The sequence below is a fragment of the Notothenia coriiceps genome, unplaced genomic scaffold (genome assembly GCF_000735185.1).
Source record: "Notothenia coriiceps isolate Sejong01 unplaced genomic scaffold, NC01 NC01_scaffold00000339, whole genome shotgun sequence".
NCBI classification, from domain to species: domain Eukaryota; kingdom Metazoa; phylum Chordata; class Actinopteri; order Perciformes; family Nototheniidae; genus Notothenia; species Notothenia coriiceps.
Window position 1 is genome coordinate 17,481,547 of NW_011333040.1, and position 20,317 is coordinate 17,501,863.

Here is a 20,317-nt window from a genome sequence, read left to right on the forward strand (position 1 = left end):
TAATGTAAATGTAAAATGATTACAAAAATACAAACACTGAGTTTTCTTTTTTTACAGATTTTTTTTTTTTTAAAGCAGGCTAGATTTTGTTGTTTGCATATCATGCTAGAGGGAGCTACATATCTTTTTTCGAATCAACTCATGTAGAGCTATTACCTTAATCAAGGAAACTAACTAATTTATTTAATCACAATGCATCACTCCATCTTATTCTAAGAACACACAATGTCGAGCTTGGTGGTTGGATAGCAAAAGAGAACTTTTAGGACAGAATGATTCTTATTTGCATCTTTGCAACAGCCATGGGCAAACTTGCTGTTATGTGTAGTCCACACTGCCTGCATCAGTAAATATTGGTGTTGCCACGTCATCAATTAGTGTTGTGGCAGTCAGTGAGACATGATGGTATACGGAGGGCGGAGAGGATGGACTGGGTGCCCTGTTTGAGCGCTGGCCGTCGGCCATGACGTCTGCTGCTGTACAAAGTTATTAAGAGAGCTACAAGTGGCCAGTCCCTGGTGATGATGTTTAGGATTATTATTGAGAGTTATTTTTGGGCTTCCTCACCCACGCGCCCACTTCTACAGTGATGCACATACCCCACTTCAGAGCTTGGCGAGAGGGTGGTTTACATAACATCTGGGGGAGCACTAATGCGGCTGCACAGTGACGTGCCCCTTTAAGAGCACCTTAATCTTAAAAATATCAATCACAAAATGCATCTTGCTAACTAAAACCAACAAAGCCAACATTCAATATTGTTCAAAAAGATCTGAATATTAAAATAAAGTGGTATTAAACTTAAAAAAACAAATACATTATTTTGAAAAGCATGACAGAATCCATCAACCATAATATTTGTGCAGTTGACATAGTTAATGGTTTTTTCTTATCTATTCCTTAACAGCTTTGATTCATTTGGACTCCATCCGCTACACTATTGTCCTTTTCTTACCTTCGTTGTTGTGTATTCCTGTCTTCCTGTTCTATGCAATGCGAAAATAATTAAGATAAATGACTGAAATATAATAAAAGAATATCACTGCCAACTTCCTCTGCTTTCAGGCACAGCTGATTGCCAGAATAACACTGAGGGCCTGGTTAACATTACTTTATACCTTTGGAAGATAATGTCCGCTTTGCCTATCAGTCTATGACCAATATGCAGTAAAACTATGAGTATGTATCTCGCCATCTTATTCCTTTGTCTCTTTGCTTATAGAGGCGAGGTGGAAATGTTGGGTTGGTGCCACTTTTCAACCTCAACTAGTGAGTCAATATGACATCAACGCTCACAAGTGACGGTAATAATGAAATGGACTGTTGTCTCCCACCAAGTCAGTTTTCCCAGTCGTCCAGTACTCTGAAGGACAGATTGTTCTAATTCCTCCGAAAGAAGAACCACAACACCCGGATCGGAAACGAACAGGAGCAATAATAATAGAGACATCCCATAGAGAGACGTTTGGTTGTTCTAGAACACTAACAACTCACCCTATATTCTGCTGCTCCAGTTTAATATAATGTGTACGTAACTCTCTCTTTTTCACAATGCACCATCATCATCATCATGTAGGCCATTTTCTTTTTCTCAGCCCCTTCCTTCCCCTCTTGACCCCACCTATCATGTCCTACTCCCCCGTCCCCCCCCCGGCTGTTGCACTGTCTGAGGGCCTGCTGTTTTTTTGTTTCCAGCCAAATGAAGTGTACACCACATTAGGGTCATAAAATCCTTATTGTATTCAATGCATCCAACAAAAGGAATTACAGGAGGCCCCAAACCTAGCGACTTCACAGACAGCGACCCATACTAACATGTGCGTTTAAGACCGAAAAATATCCGCAAATGAAATCATGTTCGTTGCGCATCCATCTTCTGTTTTCTTATACGAAAAGTACTTGATGTTCCTTGTGTTAGGTATACATTAGCCTTTGTTTGTTTTTTCGGCACCTAACAACTTCCGACATTTAAATGGAATATGTTCTACAATTCAAAATAACTAATAAGCCTTATGCTTTTTGAATGCATGCTTGTGAAATATAGCGATGATAGGAGAAGACATATATAGCGGAAAAGAGTTTGTCACTTCTGCAGCGGTCACTCATTTCACAAGGACGCATACATCCAGACCAATGAGACTGTCACCTGTAGCTGTTCCCCCTCGTCACCAGTGTAACATCTTCCTCCTCAATGTGCAGTCTCAGAAGCTGGTCAAACAGCGCAGCTAGCGATGGATGTGGCGAAAGTGTGCATGCAGGCGGCTGTCCAAACAATGGGAGATTTCACTTTGCTTCTCACTATGCCCACCCTCATCTCTCACCCTCTCTCTTTCCTATTCTCCCTCCCACTCTCCTAATGCAATCCTCTCTCCTCTCTCCTCCTCCCTCTCTCTCCATCCTGAATCCTGCCCCGTATCATCCGTTGTCCCCTCGCTGTGACATAACAAGAATGGGTGCTTTGTTTGAACCAGAGCCATTATGTTGTTCCACGTTACATGCACAAAACTGGGCCAAGCATCATCACGTGAGGTAATGGCGACCCAGGAGCGTGGTTAAAGCGCGTCCGAGTCATTGTGACCCCTGTCATTCAGCCTGACCTTCATAAGAAGCCATCCTGTGACGCAGTGCTCCACTTATTACAATCATTGAAATCCTCTGTATCGATTAATGCTAAAACATGTTGTAGCTGAAATAGTTGCATGTGTATGATCGATATAAAAACATTCCTGCTTTCCATTCATCTTTCATGATTAATCGGCACACTGGAGAGATTTTATACGAGGGCCTTCTCACCCTGACGGTCCATATCACAGACTGTTTCAGCACCATGCAGAGTTAAATACACCTTCATGAATATGCACACTCATGGGCTGCAACAAACGACTAATTTGATAATCTGATTAATCTATCGATTATATGAAACGAGTAATCGATTATTCGGATACGTTAAGGGTTTTTAACGTACACTATTATATCGACTGCTATCGATCCGTCCTTTAACGATGGTATTAACGGTTTCTTTTGCAAGAAATAAGTAACTAACTAAACAAATGTGAACAAACTAAACATTGCTTTTATTTTAATTAAATACATAATATTTCACATCAAAAGAAACAAGTGTTTTTGAATAACAAATACACTATTAAATTAATTGATGACAGAACTGTAACAGATAGCTGAAACTTAACAAAATAACTCAGATACCTCTAATCATTAACCTATGTTCTTCATAACTGAGTTACTCTGTGTTGCTGCTAGCATACATAAACACCTGACGTGGAAACGTTACTCGTGGACGGGGTTACCGAGCTGCTAGAAAGACAGTCGAACCTGGTGCATTCCTCCGTCTGAATGTGGTGCACTTTTGCTAAATGTTTAGACAAATTGCTCGTGTTACCGCCCTTATATGATAAACTGTTATTGCACTTTTGGTAACGAGCATTGTCCACATCGAGACGGCTAAAGTTTAACCACACCTCGGAGCGCGTTCTCTCCGCCATCTCCTGCGTGTGTGTGTAAACTGCCCCGCCCCCTCGCAAGCAGGCGGGGGAGAGATCTCTCGTCTGAATTGGGAAGATCGAAAATACATTATAGACGCATTTTGTAGTCATATTGCATATTAGAAACGGAGTTGGCGACACTAAGACTGCGATATAATGTTTATGTAGCAATAATACATATGACATATGTTTTAAATGTCTCCTGTACCCATAAAAAAGAGCGATAACTTTGGAGTTTAACAGGGTGTAGAACACATGTGATGACGTCACCAACGAATCGACGACTGAATTAGTTGCCAACTAATTTGGTAATCGATTTTAATCGATTAAGTCGATTAGTTGTTGCACCCCTAATGCACACATGTAATCTCTCTTTAGAACAAGCAACATAATATAGAATAGAAATACCGTTTTTGGATCTAAACTGTGACTTTAGGTCAATAGATAGATGGTAAAGTTGTGAATAACCACAAAAGGAGAAAGTGGCTGTTGGTTTTGTAATTGTTTGTAATACACTAGCAAAATAAATTGCACAGATTAAACCTAAATTACATATTTTCTTTATGTTGATTACGAGCATACTTTTTACATGTGATGTACATTTTAAATCATGTTTGGCAACGTGTAGAGCTGCCCCTTAGTCAACTAAACGTCAGTCGATCAAAAAAGTCTTAGTAGTTGGTCATTCATTGAATTATGTCCGGCATTAGGTCTAAAGCGTAGGATCATTGCCAGCGTGTAAAGGATGACTCCAAGATCAAAAATGTGCCTTCCATATCCTCACCATGGTAACATATCTTAGCCTGCTTATATAATAATTCTGACCTGAGAAAAAGATGGATTCTAGTTTTGATTTCATGATGGGGGGCTTAAAGCGCTGTGTCGAGAGAATAAATAAGTAAAATGTTCAGTGTGTGTCGCTGCTTGTTCCGACACGCAAGGAACATCACCGGCGCCTCTTCTAAGTACATTTACTCAAGTACTCTACTGAGGTAAAATGTTTGCTGTACGTGAACTTTACTTGAGTGTTTTCTTTAAGTGCCACTTTATACTTCTATTCCACTACGATTGGAAGGGAAATAGTTCATCTTTACTTTTCTACTACATCTATGTTACAGCTTTAGTTACTACTTTCTTTATAAATTCAGACTTTTTTTTTTTAACCTTGTAAAGAACTTTTAAAATAAGATGTTTTGATGTAGATAAAATATCCAAAATCCTATGTAAGTACAACACAAACAATGAGTGGGTTGACTATTTGTTTTACTCATTGTTTGATTCATGTGTTCATTCAAAAAAGATATTTTACACTTTCAGCTTTTAAAAATGTGAAGATGTTTTCCTTTTCATTTTTAAAATGTTTAGTTTTTTTTCCTGCAACTACTTTTACTTCTAATACTTAATGTACATGTTCCTGATCATGCTTACATTATACTGATCATCTTACTTAAGTACCATTTAATGCTGTATAATGCAGTACTATTTTTACATTGGAGTATTAGTAATTAACTTAAAGGGGACCTATCATGCAAAATGCACTTTTGTATGTCTTTTATACATAAATATTTGTCCGCGGCATGTCAGGGAACTCACAAAGTGGCAGAAAACAAAACCCTTTCTCTTTTCCTCTGTACTCACATCTCTAAAAAAAAAGGGGGGTGCTAACAAGCAGATCCAGAAATGTCGCTCCTATTACGTCATTGGCGACATCCGGCCGACGTGACACGTCTCAACCTATCATCTCCAGCACACGTGACACGTCTCAACCTATCATCTCCAGCACACGTGACACGTCCCAACCATAGAGGTCCCAACCTATCGTCTCTGTATACAGTCGCAGCTGTGTGTCTATGTATTCAGCGGGATGTCTGCTGGAGGCTTAGAGTAAAGTTGATATATATATATATATATATATATATATGAGAAAGAGCAATCAATCTGTCAATCCTTTCCGTGTCCGGGCCGGGTGAGGTTTCCCGTGTTATATATATATATATATATATAAATAAATAAATAAATAAAGGTTTGAGCTCCATACTGTTTCAGAAATAAAGCTTGAAGTGGTTAGGAGCATAACGTGGAATTTAATCACCGCAGCGTTTAGCTGAGCTTCTCCCGGTAGAAATCTCTCTCTAGCTGGGGAACGCTGCGTGACGCTACAAAGGGGCGTGGCTAGCAGTAGACATTCAATTTAAAGCAGAGTCAGCCTGTTTGCAACAGGGCTGCAAAAGAGGGGTATGAGCAGTGTGAGGCATGGCTACAATGGGTGATCTGTTTGGTATTTTAAGCAAAAACATGTCACAGACATGTTTTGTATAGGTATGACCCTACTAAATATGTTTCCAATATAGCATAATACGTCCACTTTAAGTAAAGGATCTGAATACTTCATCCACCTCTGTACAGCTAGCTCACTGCTGCCCTCCTCTGGCTAGTTTGAGTTCTGTACATTTAATTATAAGTCATAAATATAGTGCAATGATGTTTAAAAAAATACAACACTTTCAGGTGCCAAAGTATTAAAAGAAAGGTGACGCATATAATGGTTTTCCTCCATTGTGTGTTAAAACTCACCCATCCTCCCTGCTGCATGATGTAGCCTGCTTCGTCCTCCTCTAAGAAGCGCATCCCCAGCTGTGAGAGAGTTTGCAGCGACTCCCCCTCGCTCTGTAGAGCCTGGAGCAGCACAAAAGGGACGAGCACCTGGGAGAGAGGAGTAGCAGTTTAAGGGAGAGGCCATAAAGAAATGAAAGCTGTAGGGACACAAAGTTAAGAGACATTTGTAAACCTCAGGGGGACTCACCTTGCTCCAGCCTCCCTCTGTGTATGTCGAGAGATCCCGCGTTGCATCTCTAAATCTTTCGTAGTCTAGAGGCCTGAAACACACGCATACATCATCTCTGGTAAGGACTACATTTAGTGTTGAACAAATCTAAATGTACCTAGAATAAAAATAGTTATTGTTAAGCCATCTAATACTTAAGATCCTAAATTGACTTTATTGTTCACCTTCCAAAAGCTATTAAAAAAAATCCACAGCTTCTTCCAGGTTCAAATTGTATTGTTATGTTACTGGATGTTCTATGTCATTTGCATGCGTTTGTCTTGTAACGGGAATGTATGCAATGCTAAAAACGAACAAAATAATTGTATACATTTACATATCCATGAAAAGCATACAAGACCTGTTAAACTCTCATATAAGGCTGAACAATTATTAGAATGTTATCTAAACAGAAATATAAGAAGGAAAAATGTGTAGAATAAAATAAAATAAAAAGTACCATGATTATTTTAATGTTTTTTTTAAATACAAATTAGAATAATGAAGGAAAAGTTGTAGTTCCTCGAATATCATGAGTCATATCACAATTGCAATATTACTTTACATTACATGTGATTTGTTAGACGCTTTTATCCAAAGCGACTTACACACATTCAGTACTGTGGACAATCCCCACAGGAGCAACGTGTCTTGCACAGGGACACAACGACATGCTGACTGCAGTGGGACTCAAACTTGGTATCCCCTGATTCCAAGTCCAGCACTCTATCCACTGAGCCAAAGCCTCCCTGTCACTCAAAATAATGCAATTAGATTTTTTTTCCAAATTTCAAATTAATAGTTGTGCAGAAGCGTGCTACACTGACAGTTGGAAGTTGCCCAGGACAACCACAGTCTTATGTGTTGGCCCTGCAGCAACTCTACATAAGCACCGGCTGATTAACTCTCTTGCTCATGTTAACAACTTATCTTCAACTCACTTCGATTCATACAATTTGCAAACGTTTGTTGGGATTTTTATCATCTGTATAAAGTCTAAAATAATTGTGTGTGTGTGTGTGTGTGTGTGTGTGTGTGTGTGTGTGTGTATATATGTTAAGCCAATAACATCAAGCAACAACTGTCGGCCTGCAATTGAGTTAATCTCAGTACATTTAGAAATTAATCAAAACCTTTTCAATCAGTTTCAAGACAAAGTATTTTCCAATCTTTGCTAAGTTCAAACATTCATTTAAAAAGAAAACTACCTTAAGCAACAGGTTAAGAATATTGACACTAAGATTCACATTTATCCCACATGATATTAATAGTGTGAATAAAGTGTAGTAAGGAAAAGAGCAATTATTGGATAAGAAAGTGTCAGTGTAGTTGCTGAACCGACCCAGCAATTCTGTTTCTATATGAAATATATACCTTGGATTAAGTATTTCTTAGCAGTGAAGACAGGCAGTGATCATCTCAGAGCATTGTTCATCTGCACTACTTTTGTATATATTATACAATCCATCATGACAGTCAAAGAGTTGACCACTGACCTTTCGAGGAGTGTGTGTACGGCTGCTGCTAGGTGTGTGTCGAGGTCTACGGCCACCCGGTCTCCCACGGCAGCGAGGCAGTCCTCTACGGAGGTCTCTGGGACGGTCGGGTTAAACACCAGCGATGTGTGCCGGTCGAAGCCTGATGTGGAACAAGCTGCTCCACACAGAGGGGAAGGATGACTCGGATCATTTAAAGAAATGATTCACATTGCAGAAAAAAAAACGTGTGGTTTGCTCCATAAATTAAATGCACAACACATACGCTGATGGTTAGCCTGAAGTCTGGGTTACTAATGTGACTTAAGTTCTCTGAGTAGTAAATTAGTGTCTATCTGTCAATCAAATATCTCACCTTGTCCTTGCTACGCATATACAAGGAAGGGTGAGTGACTGACTCACGCTTCTGAGAGAACCGTGGTTATGTAAAGAAACCAAAGTCCTCTCTCCATGCATACATTTCATGTTTTAAATTCACAAAGATTGAACTTTGGATTCCACTACACAGGCAGACACACGGTATGAACAAATAATGGCAAAGGGAAAGACAACATGGAGTGTGTGTGTGTCCACTTACAGGCAGCGATTTCATCTTCCAGTTGTCTCAGCTCTTCTTCATGGCCTTTTGTCAATGTGCTACTCTCGCTGTCAATCAGAGCATCTCCTGAGAGAGAAAGACACAGGACATGAACCAACGGCCACAGACTCACTATTCCTAAATTCTATACAATATACAGTATATAGTACTTTAACATTTTTTTTTAAAACAAACACTAAAAGCCACATACACTTGACTAGAAATATTTCTTTCTCTTTTGTGCTTTCTATTTATTTTGAAATGTGCAAATTCTACAGCTGTATTATATCTGAAATGTTATCAAATCTATCAATCAGAATCAAATACGTGATTTATCCCAGAAGAGATTGGGTTTGTGAAAGTGGCTCCATTTTAGAAATAAACAAGTAAAATAAAAATATTTACATCAAATATATTTAAAGTTAAAAAGTTAAAGTAAAAATGTGCAATTCAAAAAAAGAAAAAAAAAAGATATTTATATTAACATAAGATATTTAAAGTAAAATAACTGACATTATTGGATTTGATTATAAATGGGATGTATATGTATTTGCTTGACTCATAAGGACAGGTTAATGATGCCTGCACACTTGGCATGACTCTAAACACAGTTTGCCAAACACAGCAGTATATGTAATGTATATGTATATATATGTATAAGTATGTATAAGTACAAGTGCTGCTGTGTTGGGAACTGTGTTTAGAGTCACTGCCATATGTGCAGTACTGCATCATTACTCGTGTCCTTGTGAGTCAAGCTGAATGAAGTATGCAATCCCATTTATAATCTAAATAATAATGTCAATTACTTGACTATTAATTATCCTTTCAATTATCACTGTGAAAGAACTTTTTAATTATTAGGGTGAAAACTAAGCGGTTTGCATGCTTACGTGCAATACTGTACTAATACTGGTGTTCTTGTGTCACATTCATAGTTAAAAAGGAGCAATGAGTTGGATATTCTTTAAAAAATAAGGTAAATACTTTGCTGATACATAAATTACGCCTTTCAATTATCAGCTGTGAAAGAATTTAAAATATTAGGGTGAAAAACTAAGCGGACAAATCTTGTTTCCAAACTCAAATGAATCTGAGGTCATAACTGAACCTTGTTTAACCAGCGAAAAGAGGCTCACTTTGAATGTTGCATGTACAAACTGAAACCGATATTCCTACACATTGTGCTTTTAAGTAAATTATTTACATGATTCAGTCTGCGCTGCTGGGGGAATGCGGAACCATGTGAGAGGTGAAACCGACACAAAGGCTGCTGCTGTGTGACCATGACTTTAAGTCACGCTAAACACATTCTGAATGTAGCTATTTAGCTTGGGAAAATCCAGCAGTCATTTGATAAAGAAGGGTGACCCTGCTGCATTACACACTCAACCCAAAGGCATTGGTTCTTTCTACTATCATGGAACTCTTTAAGAACAGCTAAACTGGGGACGAGCAGCCAATAGGGGACAAAACACGATGACCTTGAAGTATCATTCAAAAACTAACTGATGTGTTTTTCACTGTTGAAGTTACAAACTGGTGTTTGTTTGTTTTTTAACAGGAAGGAAGAGGACGCTCAGCAGAACCCTTCTCCATTCTCTCTGTGTCCCCTCACCCTATAGGAACGCCCCAAGGGCCACTGTTGGTTTTTCCGGGGCTCGGTGCTGTTTCAGCGTTCAGCCAGACAGCTAACCGGCCAACTATTCTGCTCTGGTTCAATGGCGTGTGAGTTATCCTGCAGTGATTCCACATGACAGGCAGTCAGAAATTGGACCGGGTCAAGCGGAAAGCAGGGATCAGCCACTCATCTGCCCTCCTCCGCCCATTCTGAGCACGCACACAACAATAAGGGACCAGAATGAAAGAAAACGTGTTATTTTTTACATTTGGCACTACGGTTTTCTTTAAAATAATACAACTTTTTTTTGGTTGTGCAGAGGGAATGACATGCATGGCATGAAATGCTAACATTTCTAGCCGTGATGTTTCTCTTTCTCCAATACATCATATTTGTTTTCTCATTAAAATGTCTCAAAAAGTCTTCACATATTTATAAAATAACTACCAATGTGACACATCTCCAAATGTGAGACAAAAACATCATAACTATTTGTTCAAACTCTGTTGTGTGTCATTTGTATGCTAAGCACAAATGCTACAAAATGAAAAACAGGCATGCTTCAAGCCTGGGGCACAAACTTGCAATACAAGTCAAACCAGTTTTTGCATCTCTGGACACCATATTGGAAAAGTCGAAGATGAGCTTACAGGGAACCTCACATGACTACATATACTTGTCTAAAACGCTGGAGACTCCATAACTGTCTTTTTAAAATTACACACAAGTCTCTTACAATGTGTCACAGAAGGCTAAATGGATTTAGAAAACAGGTGGCAAGCTGCCTACACACCCTGAATATTCTTTTTTGGCCATGTGCACACAACTCTATTTGTGTGCTGTGTGACTGCACAAGTGTGAGGTTTGCCTGAGATATGTGGCGCACACACTGCACAAGTGAAGACACTGTGGAGAGGTCTACAACCTTGGCAGTAGCTACACTTCAGTAATGAGAAGTGTGTCCTTTGGGGACATTGCATTTCTGCATTTTCAGACTGAATCAATACCTTAATCACACTAAACTACTTTAACAACCAAATTAGCCGCTAATCTAAAGTCTTTCTTCTCACCTTGAACTGTGTTGCGTGCCTGTGATCTATTAACAGGCAGCATTCCCAGATAGTTGAGCACAATGTACTTGGTTTCATAGTGGAAACCCTCCGGCACAGTGGCAGTGATGGAGGCAGAAGAGGTGGGGCCTGAGGTAGCCATTGAACAGACGTGGGTCAGACTCTCAGGCACATACGTTGTTACAGTCAAAGCTGGACGTCTCACCTGAGGGAAAAAGGAGCAAGGAGGAGGATAATTTACTTTTTATTTAGACAATCATGATTGAGGCTGCACAGTGAAATCTGGCTCCTATAAATAAAACATCATCAGTGTAGAAAAAACGTCCTGATGAACATCTGTTGTTGGATTGTAAAACAGCTGTTAGGTAAGATGACTGATTATAAATGTCCTACTAAGTCTATCATAGCATGATAGCACATTATCCTATGCCCTTTGTGACAGGTGGACATCACTTGCCCATCTGGCAAAGGGGTGATAAAGCTTCAATTGGTCATGTCGTTTTTGCTGCCTGCATAACTGATCATTGATAACACAGAGGAAGGTTGAACTAAGACATGCCTATCTCACACATGCAGGCTATATAACGTTACTGTACATACATCATGACACAGTCCACTTACATAACACACGTGGTGAACAGTGGGGCGTGAAAAGACCTTCAACAAAAGCCTTTACTGAACAAATGTTTCCAGTCAATGGGTCTATTTTATACTGTTACGTTTACTGTGGTTTTATAGATATTAAACCACCGTTTAAAACCTTACCGACTAAAGAAAGGATGAGTTTAAACGCTCACATTGTCCTCCAGAGGGGAGGTGACGCCATGCGGACCAAATTGTCAAGTTTGACAAATAAAAAAAACTACAACTTCCGGATTAAACTGTCAAAATAAAACCTCTTGTTGGCTAATGAGGAGTTATACCAATGTATGTGCAAATACAAATATTATAACTTGTTGAATTATTATAACACAACTAAATACTTTACGTTTGTCCTTCATGTTTTTAAAGTGACAGCATGGACTCAAAATAATAGCCAAGATATTTGCTCACTTCATGAACCAGCCATTGCTCATTAAATAATTAACTGTCTAACGTTACCGGACAAATTACATAAGAGTCCGTTACACTTAAAAAAAGCCGGGTTTTCGTTCCTTTCCCCGAAACACCTCGGCACACACGCAAGCTATAGCTAGCTTGACGTGACACGCTTTATGCGCTATTTTGGTGACGCAAAAAACTTAAATTTAACTTAAATGCAACCAAACTGGAGTCCATTTCTTACCGTCCTTGGCCAAAGGCAAACAGGTGCTGACAAACGACAAGTTGAAGGAATATGCGACACAGTCCCCAGCAGCAGCAGCTGAAGAGGCACAGCACCACTGGCAGCAGCACTAACACACGGTGTGCTTTGGAGAGAGATACAAGCTGGCGAAAGTACAGCACCAACCTTCCTGTCATACCTTTCAAAATAACACTCTCATTAGTGGCGAACGGTCCTACCATTTTTTTTAAAATAACACTGATAAGGTATGGGATTAGTTTTGTTTCATAAAAATAAAGCAACACTTTCTCAGAATAAAGAAGAAATGAAGAAAGACCTGCACCATCTTCATCCACGCTGGGCGTTGCTGTTATCACTTGCTCAGGGTCATTTCATTTGACCAAATGTCTTTACATATACATTTAATAGATTTTATTATTATCCACCTTTTAGTTTTATGTCTTTTTATTTAAAATATTCTTTGAGACTTCTTCTTCTGGTTCAAATTTCAATAAATGTAATTTGTATAATCACTCTTTTGTCTTTATTCTACATGAAAATGTTCGAGATTCCATTCAAATCTGTTGATTATTCATACATTCCTCAGGAATAGTATGTCAAGTTTGTAATGTTAAATGTGTATCATTTTCTCACAGGATATAGAATGAGACAACACAGTTTTCCATTGTGTATGAATCGGACCCGGCGCCACGAGGGGGCAAAAGGGGGCATTGCCCCCTCGGTTGTATTCTTTGCCCCCTCACTTTGAGCATCATTCATCCATCAAAAAGTACAATAAATGTCACAATTATTAAATAACTTTAAATAATTATTTTCCCCAATACACGTTACTATGTTTAGATCAGATATGTGGGCAGGCAGTCAAGCAACGTGTAAAAAAGCCTCAACACCAAGTGAGCTTGTAGTCTTAATGTTAGCGTGTGTGCTTAGCTGTCGGATGGGTGACCAAAAACGTCCCCGTTTTCCGGGCAGAGTCCCCGTTTTCGGTGGCTGGTACCCGGTTGAAACTTCCGAAAATGTTCCCGTTTTTGAACGTGCGTTTAAAGAACATAGAGCAAGGTGAAATCAAATGTTATATGTCAGTAAAAAGAGTAGCAGTGTTGTGCCTGTTCGTAGCGTTAACGTATTTCTTCTTCTACTACTTCTTCTTCTTTTTTCTTTAATAGCGAATCGCTTCGAGCATATAACGCCACCTGTTGATTTATTAAATGTTTATATTAAATCCTTGTCCTCAGACCAGTGTTTTTGAGGAACTTGAAGATCAGCTTGTTTACTTAATTTCTTGATTTACTTTCGTATATTGACTTGAAATCCATGTCCTTAATGTTATGTTGTTGCAGTGCAGTTTTCAGAGTGAGTCTTTGTCTGTTATAATCCCGGGCAGCTAAAAAATACATGATTAATTTTTCTCCCCAAATCTCCGCGCGCCCTGCCGATTGGTTGATGCGGCCCTTAGCATTCGCCTTACTGCATGGCACAAGGGCCGGGCCTGGTGAAAACAATATGACACCAACAAAAATAAGACAGACGACTACCGATGCACCACACATGGATGGTTACTTGTGTTTATTAAGGCTGCCTTATGATAGTTTTGGGCCAAAGCGGAGCCTTTACTGAGAATAAGTAATATGTGTTTGTATTAGTATCAACCGTATTGTACAATGACGGCGACATCTTAGTGACGGGATTGTGAAGCAGTTGATTTGGATTTTCTCATGGCCAGTTAGACCTTCAGAAGGACAAACCAGAGGACTTTATTTTTATTTGTAATTCTGTTGTCGGGCGCACTGTCCATTGGTGTAGTATTTGATCCAATATGTACCATTTCGGTTGGGTCTATATTTAGTCACTTTCTTGTGAAGCCAGTGTAGGCCTGATTGTTCAACATGTCATCTGAAAGATACCAGGGATTAATTTTCCGTAATCGCTGGACGGCTGGACTAGAGGTCGGCTAAATCTGTATGGAAGACGAGCCGGTTAGCAAGGGATTAGAGGAGAAGAGAAGGTCATGGTATAAGTGGGTTACGAGCCTTGTTCCATTTATAATGAGGGAAATCATTTGTTGGTCNGTGTTGTCTTTGCTGGGTTTCGCTGCTGCGAGTTTTGGTCGCACAGCGATGATACTTATATCATTGGAATCTGTGGAATCTCTGTGATATCTTATTTGTGCAGATCCGATTAAGTATAAAATATTTCTACCGTGAGTTATGTGCTAAGTGCGTTAGCACTCTTTCGCTTAGTGCTAATTCAGAGGCTCGGTGTTAGACTTGTGTTTTTTTTAAGTAAAAATGGTTCATACCGTCAGGTAGCTGAGTTTCTTCCCGTTAAGTGGGTATGACACGTTCATAGTTTGTTAGATGTTAAGAAGCCCTCAGACGCTGTTTATTGCAAGATGTTGCCGGTGCACCGGGCTTAACAGGTTAATGGGCTTCGCAATACACACTAATGTTAAAATCTGAAGAAGGCCTCTTTACCAAGCTCCAAACTAAGTGGAATATCTCAAAAAGTGTAAAAGATATCAAGAATCTGAAAACAATTTCAATAGCTGAATTTATTGTGATCATTTTAAAGTTGGAATTAAGTCTCTAGCTGAAAGTATGTGGAAAGAGTAGCATTTAGCGCACTGTGTAGGTAAAAAGGATTTGAAGGTTCCTCCCATTGAGTTACATGTTAAAAAAAGAGTTTAAAAAGCTGAATATTTCAAAAAGTATAAAATATTTTGAAAAAGTTGAAAGTTTCCCATCATGTGCTGAAAAGGCTGAATATATTTGAATGGTTTCTGTAGCTGAAAGTATGCTGAAGTTATTGAGAGCCAAACTATTTGGTTGAAATAAGAAGAAGATGAAGTTGAAGAATAAAGATTTTAAGGACTATAGTGGAATGCTGTAAACAGCATTCGCACTAATAAAGATCTGAAGAAATATAGTGGAATGCTGTTGCACAGCTGACGGTTGTGCTGGATGTGTTGGGGGGCATGTCACATCTGCCTGGGGCCCCCAGCGTGTCCTGCAGCGCCACTGTCCTTATCAATGCATTGTTGGTTTGTACGTTTTAATCTATCGTCTGACTTTACCTGTTGATATCCCCTCAGAAATATATACATGGAAATATTTATCATGAAGTTGTGGGTATGGCCTAGGCCTTTAGCCAATTTATTTCTAGTCTGAGGAAAAAACACATCATGTGGCACAACTCAAAAGTTTGAATACACTGTGTAACCCTGCATTTCCATACATGGATTAATAAAGGTCTTAACTTTGTAATCAGTTAATCGTGCCAAAAGCTTGACTAACACACCTACTGTAGATATAAAATCATCTTGATTTTAGAGTTCAAAGTATAACTGGATTACTATCAAGGCATTGTCAGTTTGTAAGTTTTAGATTTATAGTTAAACGTCTGACTTTACCTGTTGATATCACCTCAGCAACCTATGTAATAGAAATATTTGTTATAAATCTATACAGGTATGTGCTTCCTAGCCGTTTAGCGCAGTAAATTAGTATACTATACTAGTAGTAGACTAAGTATAAATCCAGCTTTAGTTCTTGCATTTCTACACTGTAAACTAACATTAACCTATGAATCTATCCATCGTATATAGCTACATATTTCTATCCACTGTTATTAAGGTGCTAAAGGCACGGATTCTCCAGGGAAAAGCATTGTACAGGTCTCCAGTGTAATGTAGAACTATTCACATTCATTCGCATCATCACTTTTAACAACTGATTCATTTAGTTGACTGTTCAAATCAAATCAAAGTTTATCTATAAAGCACATTTAAAAGCGATTTTTGTTCGGGCCAAAGTGCTGTACATGTGATAAATACTACAATCACATAAAAACACATGTTGGAGGAAATGCTCACAAACATACAGCAGAACACGAGGTCCAGCATTCAAAAGTTGTAAGAGAACGGAATATTGGAACTTGGCTATCTTGTGGAACCTACTGGACAACTGTTAAGAGACATGGACCTGATTTAAATAATCAAAAAGTATAAGGGTCAACAATGGAACAGATTAAGTGTGGAGAACAATGTGTGCCTCACCCGCTGTCATCCTCCACCTGCACCCCCACAGAGGTGAACTTGGAGGGGTCCTCTGGATCGGGGTCATCATCCGGTCCATCCACCTACAGAAGACATGCATGGTAAATCACTAATATCACCAAATGCCATTAATAAAACAAATTAACAACTGAATACATGTATTGGCTATATGATAAGAAAGATAGCAATATCCCCAGCATTTAGAAACTGCCGGATGCTATCTCGCACATGTTGGCCTATTTGATTAATTACTATTAGTTAATAGGCAATGATTAGCAAAAAAAAAAAGTGGACTTTGGTAAAAAAAAACACATGTCCCAATTGGAAAACACTAGATTGGTTTTGGGGGTTACAAAATAATGTGTGTTTTCAGGAAAAAAATGTCAGTTTGAACCAGGAAGTGACCATAATTCAACTCCCAGTGGGCCGGTGTGATACATCATGAGTTGTTTCGAAAGAGAACTAATCTATTTGAAATAGTTGAACAAAGTTCAACTTGGTCATACATTGTAGGATCAATCTGATCACAATGCAGCACATCTACAATTCAATTTACAGACCAACACCCTCTGAAATATCTATATTGAAGGTAGCAAAGGCAAGTCATTTTAACTATGAATATATGACTTGGACTTAATAGTATCCTCCAAAAAGAGGAGAGTTTATAAAATAAGTAAAATGATAGGTAAACAGTAGAGCAGATGACTCCCCACTGACATACAGACATACTGTGTAGGTAACTACTACTACAAAAGTCCATTATGTTCCTCCTCCATGTCCCTACACACCTGGATGCCTATAGAGAGACATCTGCCCTTCCTGAGTGCTTCTTTCCTGTACATATCCCGGTGGTCTTCTACTGGCCCCCTGGTCAGGATGGTGAGGGTGGGAGTGTTCACTGTCATGGTGCTGTTAATGACATGCTGGCTGGCTGGTCCATGGACCTACGTTGATGAAAACACACATTAGGTGATAGAATATTCACAGAAGCTGTTTGTGATTGGCTCTCACAGGGACCTACCTGTGCATTGGCAGCCTCTATAGCAGCAGTCAGGGCCTTCATGCTGTCAATGCTCTCTGTGGAGTTGCTGAGCCCTGATTGGATGGTCATGTCACCTCTGGGTCCCTCCTCTTCCATGTATGCATCCTGGTGGATTTTTTGAAAACATATAAAAAGTATAATATTGCTTTAAAGACGTATTAGAATGGTGATTAATAAGACATATTATAATAATGTATTAATATATAATGTAAAAAAATCAGGAATCCTTAAACCCTTGTCTCAATGTCTACAGTCTTTTGTACGCTGGTTTTAGTTAGATGCCTGAAATAAGAACACAAGCTTAACAGACTTTCACATATTTCTCTGTGGAATACAATTTATGAATGAAAAACACAAATAAAATAAGTTACATTAATTTGTTATTGGTTGTGGTAGGTTATTGGTTATGTTCGCATGCTTATTTGATTAAATCCACTTGTCTAAGATGACAACAGAGACTTTCGACCCAAAACCAGCTGTTGACTTGTAGATGCAAGCAGCTAATCGCAGACTCAACCAGAGAGAAAGTAGTAGGCCTACATCATCACCATGTCTGACAGAGAGGAAGACAGTGAGGAGAACAGCCAGGAGGGTAGAGATGACAGCTTGTAGGATTACTGGTCGTGCTAGTGTGGTAGTGCCGTGTGTCTGGCACATAAAGTCAAGACCCCCTCAAAAGTTACGGTTTATTTCATTTTAAGGATGAGCACCAAGCAACATCTCCAGGTGCTCCTTTGAGAACCAGGGCAAAACAGTTATTTGCACCCCTGTTTATAGCCTAACGTCAGCTTTTTACTTCTGTAGATTGCATTTGTGATTCAAAAATCATAAAGTGTTTCTAATATGTGGAGATCATCCTGCTGAAGAAAACGTGTAAGTATCATTAATGTGTGTTGGACAAGGACCCTTTTTTCTGCAAAATCCAACAGAAAAATCCATTAGCTTTTTGTTGAGGTACTCCTTGTGAAGCTAACTTCCGGTTTGCTTCCAATAGTACGTCATCCCTGCAACACTCTAGACCCTCAAATGTGATTCAAGTCTGGTCTCTGCTTTTAGTGCTGTGAACATCTCAGGCCCATTCATTCAGGACATGGTCAAACCATACCACATGACCACTAAGCTCTGCTGCTGCCAATGAGCTCACTGCTCCCTCCCAGCATTGGGTTCTTCAGCCACTGTCCTTAAGTCTCAACTGTCTGCTCTACAAACCCTATACATTCTCCATCTACACTAAAAACAGCTCAGACTCAAGCTCACGCTCAATGTTGCACTTGAAGTAGACCAGCCTTTTTGCTGAAGTTGATGTTCCTACATGCCTTCTGCTCTCTTTGGGTAGTACTGTGATGTATTTATAGTGTTTTTGTGTTGGGATGCATCACAGACTGGGTAAAGAACAGATTGAGAAGACATTAGAAGCATGGGGGGACTTCAACAAAAGCCATTCTGTGTGGTATTATTATTTATTTATGCATCCATCTTTTTATTTTGTAGGCTAAGACCTCTTGTTTGTGTCTGTGTTAGCATTTGTTTTGTTGTCAACCTCAAAGTGTCAAAGCCACTGTGGGTAAAATAAATAAAACATGAGACCTGAAGCAATTTAAAGTTGTATATACTATAAATACTGTTCAACAGTTAAATACTGTCAGCAGACTATATGTGCCTCGTTCATAGAGGTACTTCAATTTCAAATTGTCCTTTTTATGTCAGAAAGTGGAATATGTTGTCGAACACAAGAAAGTGTCAGTGGTTACATCTTAGGCTTTTCACAGACATTTAAGGAGTCTAAAGGACAGGTTTAATGTATCTCTCTCGAAAAGTGAACAATGGGACTAATATCAACTGTTGAGATCTTCATAGTATGTTGAAAACAAAATTTAATTATAATCAAGTATAATAAATTATATTCTTGTATAACTCACAATGAAAATGTTTCCTATGTTATGTTTTTCTATATTTACAGTATAAACAAAGTGGTTTGTTAAGTTGAGTGTAAGGCCTATAATGATTTATGGGTATCACTGATAAGGGAGAAGGCAGTTTCTTCCCTCTCCTCTCACAGCAGTACACAGGGAGGGGGGCTCCGGACTTAAGGAGAAATACATCGAGGCCTCAAAAAGGTGGTTATGTCATAGCCGAGAATAATATTTTGCAAGTCCTGCAGGGGTCATGTCCTTTTTACACAAACATGGGAAGGTGTGTCTTATGCCATAGCCAATAGAATATGTCTGGTCATGTCCAGTCCTGTACATCAGAGGCCATGCCCAGTTTTCACAAATATGGGTATAGAGGAGGTGTCTTTAGGTTTCTATATCCTGTTGTTGAGCATAAAGACATTGGCGGAGAGGGAGCAAGCTGAGAGAGGGGGGGAGGGGGGGGTGAAAGAGCTGGGTTTTTGCTCTCGGTAAGGTTCTCTCTAACTTGGTAACTATTGCTCAAATCTCTGTGTATTGAATGCTGAGGGAATGGTTTAGATGAAAGTTTTGAACGAAATTCTTAAACCAATCATTCTTAAATGTGTTGGAATTCTTAAACCAATCATTCTTAAATGTGTTGGAATTCTTAAACCTACCATTCTTAAATGGGCTGGAATTCTTAAACCTACCATTCTTAAAATTGTTGAATTCTTGACCTACATTCCTTTAAATTGTGTTGGGATTTTTAACTACCATCCTTAACATGTGTTGGGATTTTTTTAAACCTACCATTTTAATGTGTTGTGGAATTCTTAAACTACATTCTTAATGTGTTGGAATTTTACCGACCATTGCTTAAATGTGTGGGTATTTAAACCTACACTTCTTTAATGTGTTGGATTTTTAACCTACTTCTTAAATGTGTTGATTTTTAA

At 38.9% G+C, this 20,317-nt stretch overlaps 2 protein-coding genes across 3 annotated transcripts in view; both read right to left on the reverse strand.

Moving 5' to 3' along the window:
• The window catches only part of bcl2l13 (BCL2 like 13), a 38,330-nt gene extending 25,800 nt beyond the window's left edge, over nucleotides 1–12,530 (reverse strand). The window contains exons 1-6 of one of the 2 annotated variants that reach the window (XM_010773576.1): nucleotides 12,374–12,530; nucleotides 11,089–11,293; nucleotides 8,398–8,484; nucleotides 7,821–7,977; nucleotides 6,304–6,376; nucleotides 6,075–6,203 (exon numbers count right to left, since the gene is read on the reverse strand). In XM_010773576.1, coding sequence (XP_010771878.1) covers nucleotides 6,075–6,203; nucleotides 6,304–6,376; nucleotides 7,821–7,977; nucleotides 8,398–8,484; nucleotides 11,089–11,230 — 588 coding nt within the window. In that variant the 5' untranslated portion in view covers nucleotides 11,231–11,293; nucleotides 12,374–12,530. Of the gene's footprint in view, nucleotides 1–6,074; nucleotides 6,204–6,303; nucleotides 6,377–7,820; nucleotides 7,978–8,397; nucleotides 8,485–11,088; nucleotides 11,294–11,709; nucleotides 11,888–12,373 lie in introns of those variants that run through there. The other variant, XM_010773584.1, reaches the window with a different exon arrangement.
• A 3,893-nt stretch (nucleotides 12,531–16,423) lies between these two features.
• Nucleotides 16,424–17,572, reverse strand: LOC104951748 (disks large-associated protein 1-like). The gene is made up of 3 exons (XM_010778483.1): nucleotides 17,449–17,572; nucleotides 17,216–17,371; nucleotides 16,424–16,510 (listed from the first exon to the last, which is right to left on the reverse strand). The coding sequence occupies exons 1-3, from the start codon at nucleotides 17,563–17,565 to the stop codon at nucleotides 16,424–16,426; spliced, it is 360 nt and encodes a 119-aa protein (XP_010776785.1). The 5' UTR covers nucleotides 17,566–17,572.
• Nucleotides 17,573–20,317: the final 2,745 nt, after the last annotated feature.